The 17625-nt window shown below is 45.7% G+C and overlaps 1 protein-coding gene across 1 annotated transcript in view; it reads right to left on the bottom strand.

The window, feature by feature from the left end:
* DHH (desert hedgehog signaling molecule) overlaps nt 1-17625 on the bottom strand; it is a 60942-nt gene extending 43317 nt beyond the window's left edge. Inside the window, exon 1 of the mRNA XM_044286028.1 lies at nt 17317-17625. Within this exon, the coding sequence (XP_044141963.1) occupies nt 17317-17616 (300 nt within the window). The 5' untranslated portion in view covers nt 17617-17625. The remainder of the gene's footprint in view (nt 1-17316) is intronic.

Here is a 17625-nt window from a genome sequence, read left to right as displayed (position 1 = left end):
TGCCATCCCCATTGTGGGGCATTGCGGTAACATCCATCATTGCTGGATCTAGAGAGATCCGGCAGGCTGTGAACTGTGCCACGAGTGTGAAAGAAGACTTGAATAAGCCAACTATCGCCCAGATTTAGTAATCCTATAAATGGTGTAAATTTAGAATGGCAGTCTAGACCTGCGTCAGAATTATCACAAGGGCTCAGGCTGGATGATACATGTGGTGCAGGGACAGACATTTTTGTCTAACTCTGTTCCAACTATTGGTTGGCTTACTTTAACACAGAATTTAACATGAGAATTGTGGCTCAATTTCGAAGCAAATTGGTGCATTGAAGGCCACACCCATTTCCCACAAAGCCCCACCCTTCTGATCATTCCCACCCCTTTCAAGCAAGTCATAAAAAAAAGTCTACAAACCCTAGTTACATAAAACTGGGCCAGAATTGCACCAATTTGCACCACTTTTAAGCTACAGGCACATTATTAAATCTGGGCCCATAAGGAGCCGAAATAAGTTACAGAAAAGAGTCACCAAATGTATCACACAGCGTGCACCACTGTGATGACTTCAGTCTAAATATTATACAGCATTGGTAAACATGGGCCAGCGTGTGCCTACACTTCAGGTTAAATAGGACCTGCCAGCTCTGCTGATGTGTGCTTTAGTAAATACTTGTAGTCTTCGTGAAATAATTCTAGAGCATCTTAAAGGGAACCTGTCATCACCTTTACGCTGACCTCACTGAAGGCAGCATAAAATAGTGACAGAAATGCTGATGTCAGCGGTGTGTAACTCACGAGCTAATAGTAAGTGGTTGCTGAGAACCAGCATCATAATCATTGCAGCCTGGGCCTTGAGAAGAGTCAGATCTACCTGAGAAGAGTCCTGGTTATACATAATCTCCTGCTCTCCCCGTCCATCTGCTGATGATTGGCAGTTCTCTCCTACAGAGAAAGGGAGAAAACTAGGTATTAGACTGTCAGCCATCACTAGGTGGGCAGGAGAGCAGGAACCATGAATAACCAGGACTCTTCTCAGGTGGCCGGGACTCTTTTCCAGGCCCAGTCTGCAATGATTGTGATGTTGGTTCTCGGCAGCCACTTACTTTTAACTTATAAATGACCGACCGCTGAAATCAACTCACCCGTCTCTACTTTATACTGCCGTTAGTATGGGCAGCACAAAGTTGATGACAGGTTCCCTTTAAAGGGAGTGTGTCTCCTATCGTTTTATTCTGTCAATTAAAACCAGACAGCGACGCATATTCTTTTTTTCTAATCTTATTTTTTTTTATTGTAGATTTTTATATTCTAAGCTATTCTGAGCAGCATTTAGCCTGGGGCTAAACTGTGATCTTGACCCACAGCACGAGCAAAGTTTACCAGCTACACTAGAGCATTTTTCCTTAAAACTGTATATTGTACTGTTCCTCTATTATTTGTTCTTGACGTTTATGAATAAAGGCACATCTTACACATGTTACTAGTTGGGGGGCAGCACTGATTGGATAGAGAAAAAGTGTGCAGGGACACCCCCCCCCCCCCCCCCCCCCAACTTCTAACATTGAGTTGTATCTTTATTTATAAACTTCTAGCAGGAATAATAGAGGAATTGGACAGCACAAAGTAAGAATAAATGCTCCAGAATTGTTATTTCATGTGGAATACAATTATTTACTGTAACAGGCATGTCACAAGAGATGACAGGTCCTCTTTAAAGGGGTTGTTCCATGTGGACATTTATGGCATATGCCATATATGTCTGATTGGTGCAGATCCCACATCTGGGACGTTTCAAAAACAGAGCCCCACCGTGAATAGAGAGCAAGCTACGCATGCATGTTTTGTTCCATTCAGTGCTTTGAGACTTCCAAAAATAGGTTCGCTTATTTTTGGAAGTCCCATTGCAGTGAATGGAAAAGTGAACGTTCCTAAGCGGCATCTTTTCCATCCATTGCCATGGGATTTCTGAAAATAGCCTAGAGCACTGGCTTAGCTAATTTTGGAAGTCCAATAGCAGTGAATGGTGAGGACGCAGCACATGAGATGGGACCCTATTGCTATACCATACGTGTCCTAGATGGGGCAACCCCTGTAAGTGATCTCCAACTGAACTGAATCGAAACCGTCCTAGTCCTTATTCACTTTTGTCATAGGATGAGTGATGTAAGTAACCCTAAATTTGCTTTAAATTGTAGGTTCTGGCAAATGCATTGAACCGCACAACAATAGATGCCGCTGTTGTTATCTAGTCCAGTCTTTGGTTCTAACTTATTTAGGAAGAATAGGAAGTAACATTTCTTTATTTCTGTAGCCAATCATCCCAAAATTCTAAGAGTATAGTGCAGGGGCGCACTGGGAACTTAAAGTGGCCCTACAAAAAAAACTAAAAGTGGCCCCTATGTTGTAGATGGGTCCAAAGAGACAGAAAGCAAGGCAACACAAGTAGATGCAGCCAACACAAGTAGACAGGGCCAGCAATACCATAGTGCAGCACAAAATACCGCCTCAGCAGAACCAAATATGACAGTACGGCAAAAAAATACTGCCTCAGCAGAACCAAATATCATAGTGCAGCACAAAATACCGCCTCAGCAGAACCAAATATCATAGTGCAGCACAAAATACCGCCTCAGCAGAACCAAATATCACAGTGCGGTGAAAAATACTGCCTCAGCAGAACCAAATATCACAGTTCGGCAAAGAATACTGCCTCAGCAGAACCAAATATCACAGTGCAGCACAAAATACTTCTCTTCTGTGGTGGCCATCAATAACTGCCACGTTCTGTCCTCCTCCACCAGTTATCTCTAATTAATATATGGAGCATGGGACTTAAGAGTTGAGATGAGGGCCACAGCACCAAGCCAGACCTTCCTCCAGCATACTGCCTGTATTAACCTCTATGGTATCTACAGTAGTTAGCTCCCCAAGTGACCAAAGAAAAAAAAAAATCACTTGTTCCAAGCCACCGTCTGAGGTGGAGGCCTTAGGGCTCTTGTAGCCTGTGGCTTGAGACACCATGAGGATGAACAGCTGGGCAGAAAGCCATGGGCTTCCGTGCTGTGCAGCTGTATTCAATCGTATTAATGTCCTGAGGATGGCAATACAATTGAATTTAGGTGGGCACCTGTCTTGTGGCCGTGGGGTACCTGATGCTCCTAGCATTAATTAATGATGAGAACATCAGACCATTATGTACCTGGCCAGCGGCAGTGACGAGGGCATGGGCAGCCTCCTGGGCATCGATCCACCAGGAAATTTCCCTGTAAGATCTACGACCTGTTCGCTCCTGGTGAAGTCTGATTTATGGGCAAAAAGTTCTAAATGGCTATACATTTGATATGTGCATAAATTATCTATCTGTGACTGTCTAAATTGAAGTGGAAAAATACATTGTGTTGGGCAGTAGATTTTTCCAGAAGGCTGGGCTAAGACACCTTCTTCTTCTTCTCCTTCTAAACACAAGAGAGGTTTTACATAGGTGCAGGTTACTGCCTTATACCGGGAGAATAAAATCCTGATGGCTCATACCCTGAGCGGATTTCCTGGTCACGGAGGGGCTGAGGATTACATACGGCACCCAGCACCGCTCTCTAGTGACGTGACTCACACATTCCCGAAAGGATCATGGACATCGTTGATCCTATTTAAACCAGAAGCTTGGAAGTACATTTGAGGGGAGGTGGTGGGGAAGGGGTATGGGGGTTAAGTGTTTTGATAAAGATGGGGAGGGTGCCCTAATGATATATAAGGTGGAGGTATATAGATAAAGGCTTGTAGACAGAAGCCTGTAACTGGGCTTAAACAGAAGCTGGAATAAGATCTTAGACGTGCTTAATGCTGTTTTTATTATTTTGCCCGTAATAACACAAGTGACTCCACACTATGGAGCAGTAGCATGCTCATTTCTCCATAATATGCTACTGGTTTTGAAGTACTAAACATAAGAGGATGAATTTCTAGTCATAAAGATGATAAAAAACAGGCACTACTATAATTCACACAAAAATATGTAATTGTATTTAGAAGTTCTCAGAACTGGAGATATAAGTACACTGTGGATATAGAAGCAGGAAGAATGAAACGCAGTAGAAGCCAATTACATTACTCTGTAGATGTCAGTGGAAAATAACCTAAGAAGTTGGCTACTTAACAGGGTTGTCCCACCATAAGAACGTATCCCCTATCTACAGAATAGGGAGTAAGTATCTAATTGGTGGGGTTAAGACCAATGAGACCCTCATCTATGACAAGAATGAGGTGCCAGAGTGTCCAGAATGAATGGAGCTCTGCCACTCTATTCAACTCTATGGTGCTTCCAGAAAGAAGTCAATTACAGTGCTTGTTCTATGGAGCTGAACGGAGCAATCCGCATGCTGTATCAGCGATCAGTGCTCATTATAGGCTGGAAATCTACCCATATCAAATAACTATACCTGCCAACTGGTACAAAGGAGTTTAAAGGGACACTTCCATCAAAAAAATGTATTACATATTAACAGTCTGTATGTGAATATTCCAAATAATTTTTATATAAAAATGGGTGAATGGTCTTCTGGTCTTCTAAATGTCCAGGTAGGAATACCCTTTTAGCTCTCTCAGTCAGCCCATCACTGCGGCCAGGGAAAGGGAGGAGGATGAATGACTCACCTAGAGCATCATAATGTAGGAGAATTGAAATGTCACACCAATCCAAAGCTGAGGTGCAGCTAGAAGTCCAGCGCACACACTCTCAAGTTCAAAATAGCCAAAAATTCTAAAATAATTGTTTTCTATGACTATTGAGATTTTAAAAAATGACCCCTTTCTAAAGGAACTGTCTTTTCAGTCCTTTCATTTTTGAAATGTTATCTTGTGCCTGTGCTCGAGGAACATGCATCAGAATTACCCTGTACTAGATCACTCGGGTAAGGCTACATGCACACGACCGTATGTGTTTTGCAGTCCGCAAAATGTGGATCTGCAAAAAAAAAAAAATGATGACATCCGTATGCCATCCATTTTTTTTTGCAGATCCATTGTAACAATGCCTAAGACGGACAAGAATAGGACATGTTCTATTTTTTTTGCGGAGCTACGGAACGGACATATCGATGCGGTTAGCACAGACATGGAAACAAAATACGTTTGTGTGCATGATGCCTTAAGCTAATTCTTTCCAGGTATAAATTGGGTTAGGAAGAAGAAAAATGTAAACGTAGGTTGATTGCAATCATCTTTGGTCAAAAATGATCAAGTTCAACAGGTCATCATCATTTATTAGTTATCATATTTGCTTTGTAGTCAGAAATATCACGATATTAGCGACAGAATGCCAAGTCCGTGCAAAGCGATATTCAGGCTGAACTGCATCGGTTATATGTTTTATTCATGTCACACAGGTGAAATTGAATATCCAGGATGCTGAGAAAAAGCCACCAGCAAGCACCGCTAACACCTCAGATCTGGTGGGGAACCTGCGAACAAGTCACGCAGCGGAGGTGGTGAGAGCCGCTGTGCGCCAGACAGCCTCAGTTAAATCTTAAATCTTACACTGCATGCATAAGAGTTGGACATATCAGCTGGATTACATCTATATACACCTATGTACTTTGCTATCACACTAAGTCACTCACTGACAAGGGATTTGATATACAGTATACAACAGTGAACGTTGACCAGCAATTGCAATATTGGGCACTAAAGCAGCTGATGTGAATTGAGACTAACTGTGCATGCGAGGGCCATGTGGCACAGATCGTATTGATTTAGACCAGGACCATACTATTCAGGTCCTCCCTGCCAGTCTTTCATTACAGGATGGCAGGGTTGACGTCAAGTTTCAACAGTGTATTGTTAGGGTTGACCGTTCTGAGTACTACTAAAGCTAATGAGGTGCTCAGAGCACTGAGGGGCAGGCCTAGCTCCTTGGAGCACTGCCTCATTTCTGCCTTTCAGCCTGAGCCACTCTCCTGCACTGATTGGCAGGACCAGGCATCATCGCTGTTTCAATACCTGTCCAATAAATCTTGCACTTTCGCAGTAGATGTCATTCAACTGTCCCCACTGAGATCCGAATTGTGCCGACTGAACTCCCGCAGGCACTTGAGAAAGTTTTCGGAGCCAGGCATCATCAGTGTTCTGATGCTTTGCTCTCAAATCTCACACATACACAAGGTCACTTCGGATCTCAGCAGCAGGGATAGCAGATCTACTGTGCATGCATCGAATGAAGCGAGATTTCAGGGCCAGGCAATGGGACAATAATTATGCCTGGTCCTGTCCATCAGTGGGAGAGAGAAAGTGACTAAGGCTAAGACTAAAAGCAGGGTTGAAGCAGTGTTCTGAGGGGCTAGGCCCACCCCCTGATGCGCTGAGCCCCTTATTAGCATGCAAATAAAAGCAATATTTTCTCCAAAACCAAAGATTGGTTTCTACAAGACAGAGGTCGTTGCAATCAACATCATGAAGTCCTATCAGGCAGTATGTCTGGTTTACTTAGGTTCATCTTGCTGACAGATAAGGCCAGTGATTGGCTGCAGTGGTCATGCGTTGTTGACATGATGTTAGTACTGAAGCCCTGTAAACAAAGTCGGGGAGTACAGGAATGTCAGCTCTGGAGCAGTGGGAGATTCAACAGACAAGTACTACTTATTCTGCCAGTGACCCAATTTTTTCTAATCTTGGACATCCTCTTTAAGGTGAGAAAAAGCAGCATCGTCCAAGGGCAACGTGCCAGGCAATTCTCCCTTTTTTTGGCTTCCTCTGCATCCTGCAGTGTTGTGGTAATAGTTGGCTCATGAACACATAACGTATTAAAGTATGCAAATTTTAACCACCTAGCAGGTGACTATCTCCAGTGTCGTGTGGGAAAATATATCAAGACTTCTTGTTCCCTCTTTCAGATCTGCAGAGGGTTCTGGCAGGGTAAACACAGCAGCCAAACAAACAATTCTGCAATAAATGACGAATACACATACAACAATCCTCCAACCTGGCTTACAATATTTGAAAACCTGTCTAAAAAATGATAAAGGTCAGTGGCAAATAATGACTGCCCAGCACAGGAGTGTCCATGTAACTCACACCACACACTCCAACATCAAGGAAATGTTGTGATATTGGACGATAATACAAAGAACACCTAGAAGGAGTGAAGATAAAAAGCCTGTTACAATATTGTAATGCTGAAGGGTGTTACATGTATCCTTACTTTACATACAGATGCTTCACCGCCTTTTTTGTCTGGCGTCACTGTTGTTTTTTGTCTTACAGAGCTGTTTTTCATCTTCTCTCTTGATCGGGTGTTTCGGAAGTGTTCACTATGCCTTCTACACAAAGGTGTGCACCATTTGTGCAATTATCAGACTTTGAACAGGACCAAATAGTGGAACTTCGAGAAGTTGGATGGTCCATCCATCAAGTCTTGGAAAGAGATGGGCAAGAAGCTTCTGTAGTGCATCGGAGGGCACTCAATGATACCTGTACTGATATTCTGAGAGAGCCCACTGAAGGCATGAACAGCAATTATAGTGTTCAGTGATGAAAGCAGGTTCTACCTCGGTACTAAGGGCGGGTTCACATCAGCGTTATGGATTCCGTTTTTGTTTTCCGTTATAACATGGTTATAACGGAATCCATAAGATGGAAGTTAAAAAGGAAGCCTTTAAAAGGGATTCCGTTTTGCTTTCGGTCATAATAGAAGTCTTTGGGAATCATAACTGATCAGTCTGGTTCCCGTTATGCAAGACGGAAAACAAAATCCTGTCGACAGGACTTTTTTTCCCGTTCTGCATAACGGAAACCAGACGGATCCGTTATGATTCCCAAAGACTTCTATTATGACGGAAAGCAAAACGGAATCCCTTTTAAAGGCTTCCGTTTTGACTTCCGTCTTATGGATTCCGTTATTTTCCGTATAACGGAAAACAAAAACGGAATCCATAACGCTGATGTGAACCCGCCCTAATGATGGCTACATCAGAGTTTGCAGGAGGGCTAGACGGTGCCTACTGCCATCATGAATAGTGTGGAGACACAAAGGACCAACAGCAGGTGTCATGGTGTAGACCCCATTAGCTATTTTGCCAATTTTCTTCTGATATTCATGGAGGGAACATTGACCAAACTTTGATATGTTCAGGACATCTTGGAACAAGTCCTACTGCCCTCATTCCTCAGTCAGGAGATATGATGTTCCAACAAAATAATGCCTGCCCGCACTACACAATGTGCTCTTTAGAATATCTAGCAAGCTTCCCTGTTCAGCTTGATCATCGTCTGGGACTAGATGGGGCGCCGGATTTTCCATACACAGTAGCCAACAACAACCACCTTGGCTGAACTACAAGTGCAAGTTGAAAAAGCTTGGAATGACATACCACGGGAGGATATCCAGTGTTTGTATGACTAATACCATAAGTGACAGCCGGTATCACAGCAAGGGGAGATGCCCCTCAGTATTAATGTGACCCTGCCTCAACATTTACCCTGCTACAGAACCCAAAATAAAGGGTGCACCACTATGGTTGTGTGATCATTGACCAAGCACCACTAGCAGTTTATACTTTGTCAGTCTGAGCTCAATTACATTATATTTTCCAGGTGTTCTCTTTACGTTTTCGGATAGTGTATTTAAGGGTCCATTCACACGTCCATTGTTTCTTTCCTGATCTGTTCCATTTTTTGCGGAACAGATCTGGACCAGATCTGGACCCATTCATTTTCTATGGGTCCTGAAAAAAAATCTGACATTGTGCTGTCCGATTTTTTTCAGGACCCATTGAAAATGAATGGGTACAGATCTGGTCCAGATCTGTGCTGTCCGATTTTTTTCAGGACCAATTGAAAATGAATAGGTACAGATCTGGTCCAGATCTGTTCCGCAAAAAACGGAACAGATCAGGAAAGAAACAACGGACGTGTGAATGGACCCTTACACAGATTCCTTGCAGGTATTAACCATTTTCATTGACTTCAACATTCCTACCAACAGATTTGGGTGGTCTAAAAGGTGTAATTTATTATAACACATACATCACAGATGCACTGAGTGCTAGGTCAAACATATTGGGGGAGATTTATTAATAGTGCTGTCTTTTGCGCCAGAATATTTTGCCTCCACCAATTTTATAATGTGCCATCTTTATGACTAGTGTGTTCTTTGTCTGTTAAATGTGTTGTAAATTGCGAATGATGCAAATCATGTGTTTTGGAGAAAAAACGTACTTCCAGGCGTGGTACGTATCTATCATGTCACAAATGGGTACAAATTCTGAAGCACGCATTTAGTATATTTGGTGCATCGAGCGTGCTCCACAAATTCTGGTGCAAATAAAGTATGATTCTAGATGCACATTAAAGGGGTTGTTCAGGATACGGATATCTTCAGGATAGCTCATTTCGTCAAAAACAAACTAATTTTTATAGGCACTTTTACACTTAAAAATGTAGTCCAAAATGTTCTCTGGAGTAAGATGGGAGAAATGTATTAATAGTTAAAGGTGTTTTCCGGGATTTTAATATTGATGACCTATCCTCAGGCTCCGCGCAAGCGCTGCTTACGCCTCCAACATAGCAGCAGCAAGCAGGTGTAATTACAAGCCGTCCCATTCACTTCTATGGAACGGCTCATTCGTATTCAAGTAGTCCCCTATCAATGCTCATTTTTATAATTAGGCTAGTAAGATCTAACCGCTATTGTACAACCATTCATTCATAAACCTGGCAGAACAGTTGACCTCAACATCAGCACTGTGGACAATATATATATCCACTGTAGGTGCCCATCCACACCTTTCTACACAAAGCCCCTTTTATTTCACCATTCTCTACTTTATTTACCTGGAATATGTGCATTTCTCACAAGGTTAACAACCCCATAAACAGTCACACCTGCTAAATGGTCAAACATGTGGGATCTTGTTTCCCACTGCTCATGGTGACAATATTACCCAAGTAATGTATATTTTAGTCTGAATTATCCTGAATATCCATAGAGAAGGAGGTATTTCATAGTAAATTTAAAAAATAAGCCCCATGTGTATCTACTGCTTGACTCTAAGCCTACTGCCATGTAGGGTAGAGGCCTCAAAACACAACCATGCCTTTCTTGTGAAAATCCGGTCCTGTAAATAAGTCCTTTTGGGCAGGGTGGCTCCATTCAATACTCATGGCTTCCCCTGTATCATCGCTCCTGCTCTGAAATCTCAGGGACAGTCAATCAAGTAAATGGGGAGGTGTTGGGCGTGACTATGGCAGAGGAAAGATGCACCAAATGGAGTGGTCCCGCCCACTGTGCACCAAAAACCTTATTCGCATAAAATGTATGTAATCACTTCTCAGAATCATAGGACCACATTTTCACAAGAAGCATATGGTTACATTTTGGGGCACCTTCCCTACATGTCTATTTTGAAAACTATTTTGGAGGTTACAGTCTCCCTTTAGTCACTCGGGGCAGGAGGTCCTAGAGCCCCCATTGCTGTTTTTATAACTCATACTACTATTTTTATAATTGCTAACATTGTAGCACCTGAAGACGTGTCATATCTATGTAGATTTTACCACACATTACAATGGAGACAAGACTAAGGCTGGGTTCACATCAGCGTTCAGCCTTTCCGTTATAGGAGCAGGAGAACGGAAAGGACGGATTTGGCACATAACTGAGCCAAACGGAGCCATAGACTATAATGGGGCCCGTTAGGTTTCCGCTCAGAAGATGATTTTGGAGCGGAGACAAAAGTCCTGCGCGTACAACTTTTGTCTCCGCTCCAAAATCATCTTCTGAGCGGCTCAGTTATGTGCCGAATCCGTCCTTTCCGTTCTCCCGCTCCTATAACGGAAAGGCTGAAGGCTGATGTGAACCCAGCCTAACCTGGAACAGGTCCCCTCTCCAGGGGTACCACTGCACCCACATCCCACTCACTCCAGGGGTCCCATGGCGCCCACATTCCCCTCTCTCCAGGGTCTCATTGTCCCCACATTCCCCTCTTTCCAGGGGTCCCATTGCACTCACATTCCCCTCTCTCCAGGGGCCCCATTGCACCCACATTCTTCTCTTTACATGGGTCCCACTGCATCCACATTCCCCTCTCTCCAGGCTCTCATTGCACCCACATTCCCCTCTCTCCCGGGGTCTCATTGCCCCCACATTCCCCTCTCTCCCAGGGTCTCATTGCACTCACATTCCCCTCTCTCCAGGGGCCCCATTGCACCCACATTCTTCTCTTTACATGGGTCCCACTGCACCCACATTCCCTTCTCTCTAGGGTCTCATTGCACCCACATTCCCCTCTCTCCCGGGGTCTCATTGCCCCCACATTCCCCTCTCTCCCGGGGTCTCATTGCACCCACATTCTCCTCTCTCCCGGGGTCTCATTGCCCCCACATTCCCCTCTCTCTCGGGGTCTCATTGCCCCCAAATTCCCCTCTTTCCATAGGTCTCAGTGCCCCCACATTCCCCTCTCTCCAGGGGCCCCATTGCACCCACATTCTCCTCTTTCCATGGGTCCCACTGCACCAACATTCCCCTCTCTTCAGGGGTCCCATTTCACTCACATCCCCTCTCCCCAGGGGCCCCATTGCACCCACATTCCCCTCTCCCCAGGGGCCCCATTGCACCCACATTCCCCTCTCCCCAGGGGCCCCATTGCACCCACATTCCCCTCTCTCGAGGGGTCCCACAGCACCTGCATGGGTTGTCTGTGTGGTACATTTGATATTATTATCAAGCTATCATCTACTGTGCTTGGGCACCTTAAAGCACATGTTCACCTTTGCACACATTTTACACTTTACCCACAGATAGCATCTACTGTACATAAAATAGTTGAGTAACTATGTAAATAGATTGAAACCACGTCTCCGGAACCTGATTTCTAACCTTTCCTGTGGCCTGTGGCTGTAGCCCGTACACCTCCCACCTCCCAGCGTTGCTGGCTCTAGGGATATAAAGGCACAAGTCACAGTAATCTGACATTAGTTCACATTGCATTTCTCCTTTACAGGAAACTTTCCATAAGGGTCCAGTAATCTGAGGTCCAAAGAGTGTCTGCCCCTGCGACCAGTATATGTCAGTGAACTGCAAAAAAAAAACGCGGATGGAATAGCGTAGGAGTAAAAAAAAAAAGTTGACAATAGACGTATGCTTTTTTAACATGGTCGCATCCGTCTCAGGCATCCTTTAAACATATGCAGCAGGAACTTTCCCTGTGTGTGTGTTGGGGCTCATTCAGACAGCCGTATGTTTGTGTCCGCATTCGTTACACAATTTTGCGGAACAGATGCGGACCCATTCATTGGCTCTGCAATAAAGATAGAGCATGTCCTATTCTTGGTCCGAAATTGCAGATAAGAATAGGCAATTCTATCATAGGGCAGGGTGTATGGCCGGTATTCGTGTTTTGCGGATTCCAAAAACGGATACAGTCGCCTGAATGAGTCCTGAAACAAAGACCAAAAATGCAATGTGAGCATAGCCTTAGACATTTACAGCATAGCGACAGGTGGGACGGGGTTCAGGAAATCCAAGTTCTGGAGACAGTGGAGGGATATACATCTATCAGACATTTATTGGATATCCTCTGTATATCCCATACATGTCTACAATGGGAATAACCCTTTAAACTCTCCCAGATTGCAGCACCGCACAGGATAAACTCGAGATCCGCTCACCACACTGTCCATTGATCCAGTCCACAAAATGGTGCAAAGAGGAAAATCCTGGGTCAGACACGGGTGTAAATAGCCAATTCCAAACACATGGCAAGGGCCCATTCACACGACCGTATATTTCATTCTGCATCCGTTCTGCAATTTTGAACGCATGCAGACCCATTCATTTCAGTGGGGCCACAAAAGATGCAGACAGCACACAGTGCGCCGTCCGCATCCGTATGTCCACTCTGTGGCCTCACAAAAAAGATAGAACATGTCCTAATGCGGACAAGAATAATACATGTTCTATAACTCTGCAGACAGCACATTAAAGGGAATGGGTCCGCATCCAATCCGCAGTGCAGCACTGAGCAGAGCATTACAGTAGTGCAGAACACAGCATAGCACTACAGTAGTGCAGCACAGAGCATATCATTACAGTAGTGCAGCACAGAGAATAGCATTCCAGTAGTGCAGAACAGAGCAGAGCATTACAGTAGTGCAGAACACAGCATAGCATTCCAGTAGTGCAGAACAGAGCAGAGCATTACAGTAGTGCAGAACACAGCATAGCACTACAGTAGTGCAGCACAGAGCATATCATTACAGTAGTGCAGCACAGAGAATAGCATTCCAGTAGTGCAGAACAGAGCAGAGCATTACAGTAGTGCAGAACACAGCATAGCATTACAGTAGTGCAGAACAGAGCATAGTATTACAGTAGTGCAGCACAAATCATAGCATTACAGTAGTGCAGAGTATAGCAGAACGGAGCATAGCATTACAGTAGTGCAGCACACAGAATAGCATTACAGTAGTGCAGCACAGAGCATAGCATTCCAGTAGTGCAGCACAGAGCACAGTAGTACAGCACAGAGCACAGTAGTGCAGCACAGAGCATAGTAGTGCAGCACAGAGCATAGTAGTACAGAGCATAGCATTGCAGTAGTGCAGCACAGAGCATAGTAGTGCAGCACAGAGCATAGCATTTCAGTAGTGCAGCACAGAGCACAGTAGTGCAGCACAGAGCACAGTAGTGCAGCACATAGCATAGAAGTGCAGCACAGAGCATAGCATTGCAGTAGTGCAGCACGGAGCATAGTAGTGCAGCACAGAGCAGAGCATTCCAGTAGTGCAGCACAGAGCACAGTAGTGCAGCACATAGCATAGTAGTGCAGCACAGAGCATAGTAGTGCAGCACAGAGCATAGCATTGCAGTAGTGCAGCACAGAGCATAGTAGTGCAGCACAGAGCAGAGCATTCCAGTAGTGCAGCACAGAGCACAGTAGTGCAGCACATAGCATAGTAGTGCAGCACAGAGCATAGTAGTGCAGCACAGAGCATAGCATTGCAGTAGTGCAGCACAGAGCATAGTAGTGCAGCACAGAGCAGAGCATTCCAGTAGTGCAGCACAGAGCATAGCATTCCAGTAGTGCAGCACAGAGCATAGTAGTGCAGCACAGAGCATAGGAGTGCAGCACAGAGCATAGCATTCCAGTAGTGCAGCACAGAGCATAGCATTCCGGTAGTGTAGCACAGAGCATAGTAGTGCAGTAGTGCAGCACAGAGCATAGCATTCCAGTAGTGCAGCACAGAGCATAGCATTCCGGTAGTGCAGCACAGAGCATAGCATTCCAGTAGTGCAGCACAGAGCATAGCATTCCGGTAGTGCAGCACAGAGCATAGTAGTGCAGCACAGAGCATAGCATTCCAGTAGTGCAGCACAGAGCATAGCATTCCGGTAGTGCAGCACAAAGCATAGTAGTGCAGCACAGAGCATAGCATTGCAGTAGTGCAGCACAGAGCATAGGAGTGCAGCACAGAGCATAGTAGTGCAGCACAGAGCATAGCATTCCAGTAGTGCAGCACAGAGCATAGCATTCCAGTAGTGCAGCACAGAGCATAGCATTCCGGTAGTGCAGCACAGAGCATAGCATTGCAGTAGTGCAGCACAGAGCATAGCATTCCGGTAGTGCAGCACAGAGCATAGTAGTGCAGCACAGAGCATAGCATTCCAGTAGTGCAGCACAGAGCATAGCATTCCAGTAGTGCAGCACAGAGCATAGCATTCCGGTAGTGCAGCACAGAGCATAGCATTGCAGTAGTGCAGCACAGAGCATAGGAGTGCAGCACAGAGCATAGGAATGCAGCACAGAGCATAGGAGTGCAGCACAGGGCATAGCATTCCAGTAGTGCAGCACAGAGCATAGCATTCCGGTAGTGCAGCACAGAGCATAGCATTCCAGTAGTGCAGCACAGATCATAGTAGTGCAGCACAGAGCATAGTAGTGCAGCACAGAGCATAGCATTCCAGTAGTACAGCACAGAGCATAGTAGTGCAGCACAGAGCATAGTAGTGCAGCACAGAGCATAGTAGTGCAGCACAGAGCATAGCATTGCAGTAGTGCAGCACAGAGCATAGTAGTGCAGCACAGAGCATAGTAGTGCAGCACGCAGTCTGTTGACAAGCTCTTGGCTGGTTGCAGTAGCAGAATTGTGACTGGGACCCTGGACCACCAGACCGGCTGTAACTCAGTACATGATAAATAAAGGATTGGATGCACAAAGTTACTTTGAATGTAGATGTGAAATGATGTGTAAAGGTGAGCCTTGGCATCTTTGTCTCCTTAAAAACCAGTATAAAATGGCGCTGTTATCACATATCCGGAGACCTCCCGTGTGACGTTAGGGGAGAACGGTGGCACATGCCCATTTCTGAGAACCAGAAAATGATGTTTGATGACATTTTATAATCAGTGACTGGCACTTCTAGAGCTCACTGCTCGACAGGCTTTGTGTCACATTCAAATATCTGTAATATAAGAAATCATCGGTGGACGGGGTCACACCCAATGTCCACCTGGAGAATGATAAATCCACAGTATTTCCACAAAACAGAGCCCTATGAAAACATAATGGTGGAGATTTATCGAGGCGGGTGTTCCTATACGCCAGTCTTCATCTCCCTACGCTGGGGTAAGAAGCGTCAACGTGTTTGAAGACTGTAATGGACGCACACCGACTAGTCCTAAATCCTACCATTTCTTACCAGTGTTTGGGTATTTCTATGCGATTACCTGCTAAGGAACAACCAGGCTGTTCTAGAAAATGAGCTGGTGGCACCTATTTGTTTTCAAGGAGGGCTACGAGACTCCTTCTACGGCCTTCATCAGAAAATGAGACTGACGAGCTTCAAGGGCTGAAAAAGACAGTTGTCCAAATATCTATTTCCATGGGAGTCCTTACAGGAGGAATGTGGTGGCCACCGACTCTTTTGGCTTCCGATTGTCAAAATATTGGTCCAGATTAACGGATCCTAAAAATGGTGTAACCTCTGACTACTTTCACATTTGCGGCAGGGTGATCCGGCTGCCTGTTCCGCCAGAGACGGCCGGGAATCGGCGGGACACAAACTGCAGCGTGCAGTGGCTACTGTCTGGCCAATTTTTGGCATTTTTGCTGGATTACAACCAGATCTCCGCCGGACCCAATTACAACTAATGGGGCAGGAGGCTATTCTGGTTGTATCCGGCAGTGGTGGCTCCAGAGGACTCGAGCAGGCTGATCTCTGCCGGAATTGGTGCCGCACATATAAAAGAAGCCTTAGACAAGGTGTCTACCGGCACCAGGTTTATCACAGGGGCTCAGGCTGGATGGTAAATGCGGTGCAGGGACAGGCACTTTCCTCTGACTCTGTACCTACTATTGGTTGGCTTACTTTGAGACCAGAATTGTGGTGGAAAATGGCCAATCTTAAAGGGGTTGTCTCATCACAGACAATGGGGTAAATCGCTAGGATATGCCCCCATTGTCTTATGGGTGCGGGTCCCACCTCTGGGACCCACTCCTACAAGGAGAACGGAGCGAAGAAATTTGAGGAAGGTGCACTGTGCTTGCGCATCCGCCCTCCATTCATTTCTACGGAGCCGCCGAAAATAGCCGAGCTATTTCTGTCAGCCCTATAGACATGAATAGGAGCGGTGGCCCCCATTCACTTCAATGGGAGAGGCGGGGAGCTGCGCCTGGTGGTGGATGGACCCCGGTTTCCCGGGTCCTCCAGCCACAACTCTCCCCGGCTCCGTTCTCCTTGTAGGTGTGGGTCCCAGAGGTGGGACCCACAACTATAAGAGAATGGGGGGCATATCCTAGTAATATGCCCCCATTGTCCATGATGAGACAACCCCTTTAAGCCTCATACCATTTCCCTCAAAGCCCGGCACGTTGGAAGAAAGTGTAGAAAGCTTAGATCGCCAATTTGCACCACTTTTTAGACACATTTTTAGTGCAGACGCATTAGTAAATCTGGGCCGATGAGTGAAGTATAGACATGAAGACGGAAGTCCTAGTGTCTGAACATCAAAGCCATGCAGGTCCCTCACCTCTACATATCTGCTGCCACACAATATTATCACCTACCCCTGTGATGGCTAACCCACCTCAAAACTACCACTTCCAAGATGAACACTATGCTCTAAGAACTCCATAGAATGGAGCATGCTGGGAGTTATAGTTTTTAATTAGTATATGATACCAATGGTAGCTCCCTGTCCTTGAAGGTTTAGTTTAGGTAGGAGGTGCTGCCCATAGACCCACACATTGCATTACCACTAATAATAGCTACAGAAGAGAGCAGGGCAGAGGTGGGCACACTGGCAGGTGAGGGCAGGGCTGGGTACACACCTCAGTCATGACTCGGTCCGCACTGGTGTTCTCCTCATCCTTGAAGATGATGTCCGGGTTGTAGTTCAGAACCAGCTCCCGGAACCGCTCCGAATCGCGCCGGATTTTGCCCTCCGTCTTGCCGCTGGCCCCCAGCATCTTCTCCGGCACGTTGGGCACGAACTGTTTGTAGCGGAGGGGCACGAGCTTCCGCCGGTACGGGCGCCGGCCCACTGGACCCCGGCCAGGACCACAGCACCTCACCGGGACCAGGAGGAGCCAGAAGCAGGCAACCAGGACCAAAACCCGGGCTGATGGCATGTCCTCTTC

Source organism: Bufo gargarizans, chromosome 3 (assembly GCF_014858855.1).
Source record: "Bufo gargarizans isolate SCDJY-AF-19 chromosome 3, ASM1485885v1, whole genome shotgun sequence".
Classification (NCBI taxonomy): domain Eukaryota; kingdom Metazoa; phylum Chordata; class Amphibia; order Anura; family Bufonidae; genus Bufo; species Bufo gargarizans.
This window is presented reverse-complemented; position numbering and strand designations above follow the sequence as displayed.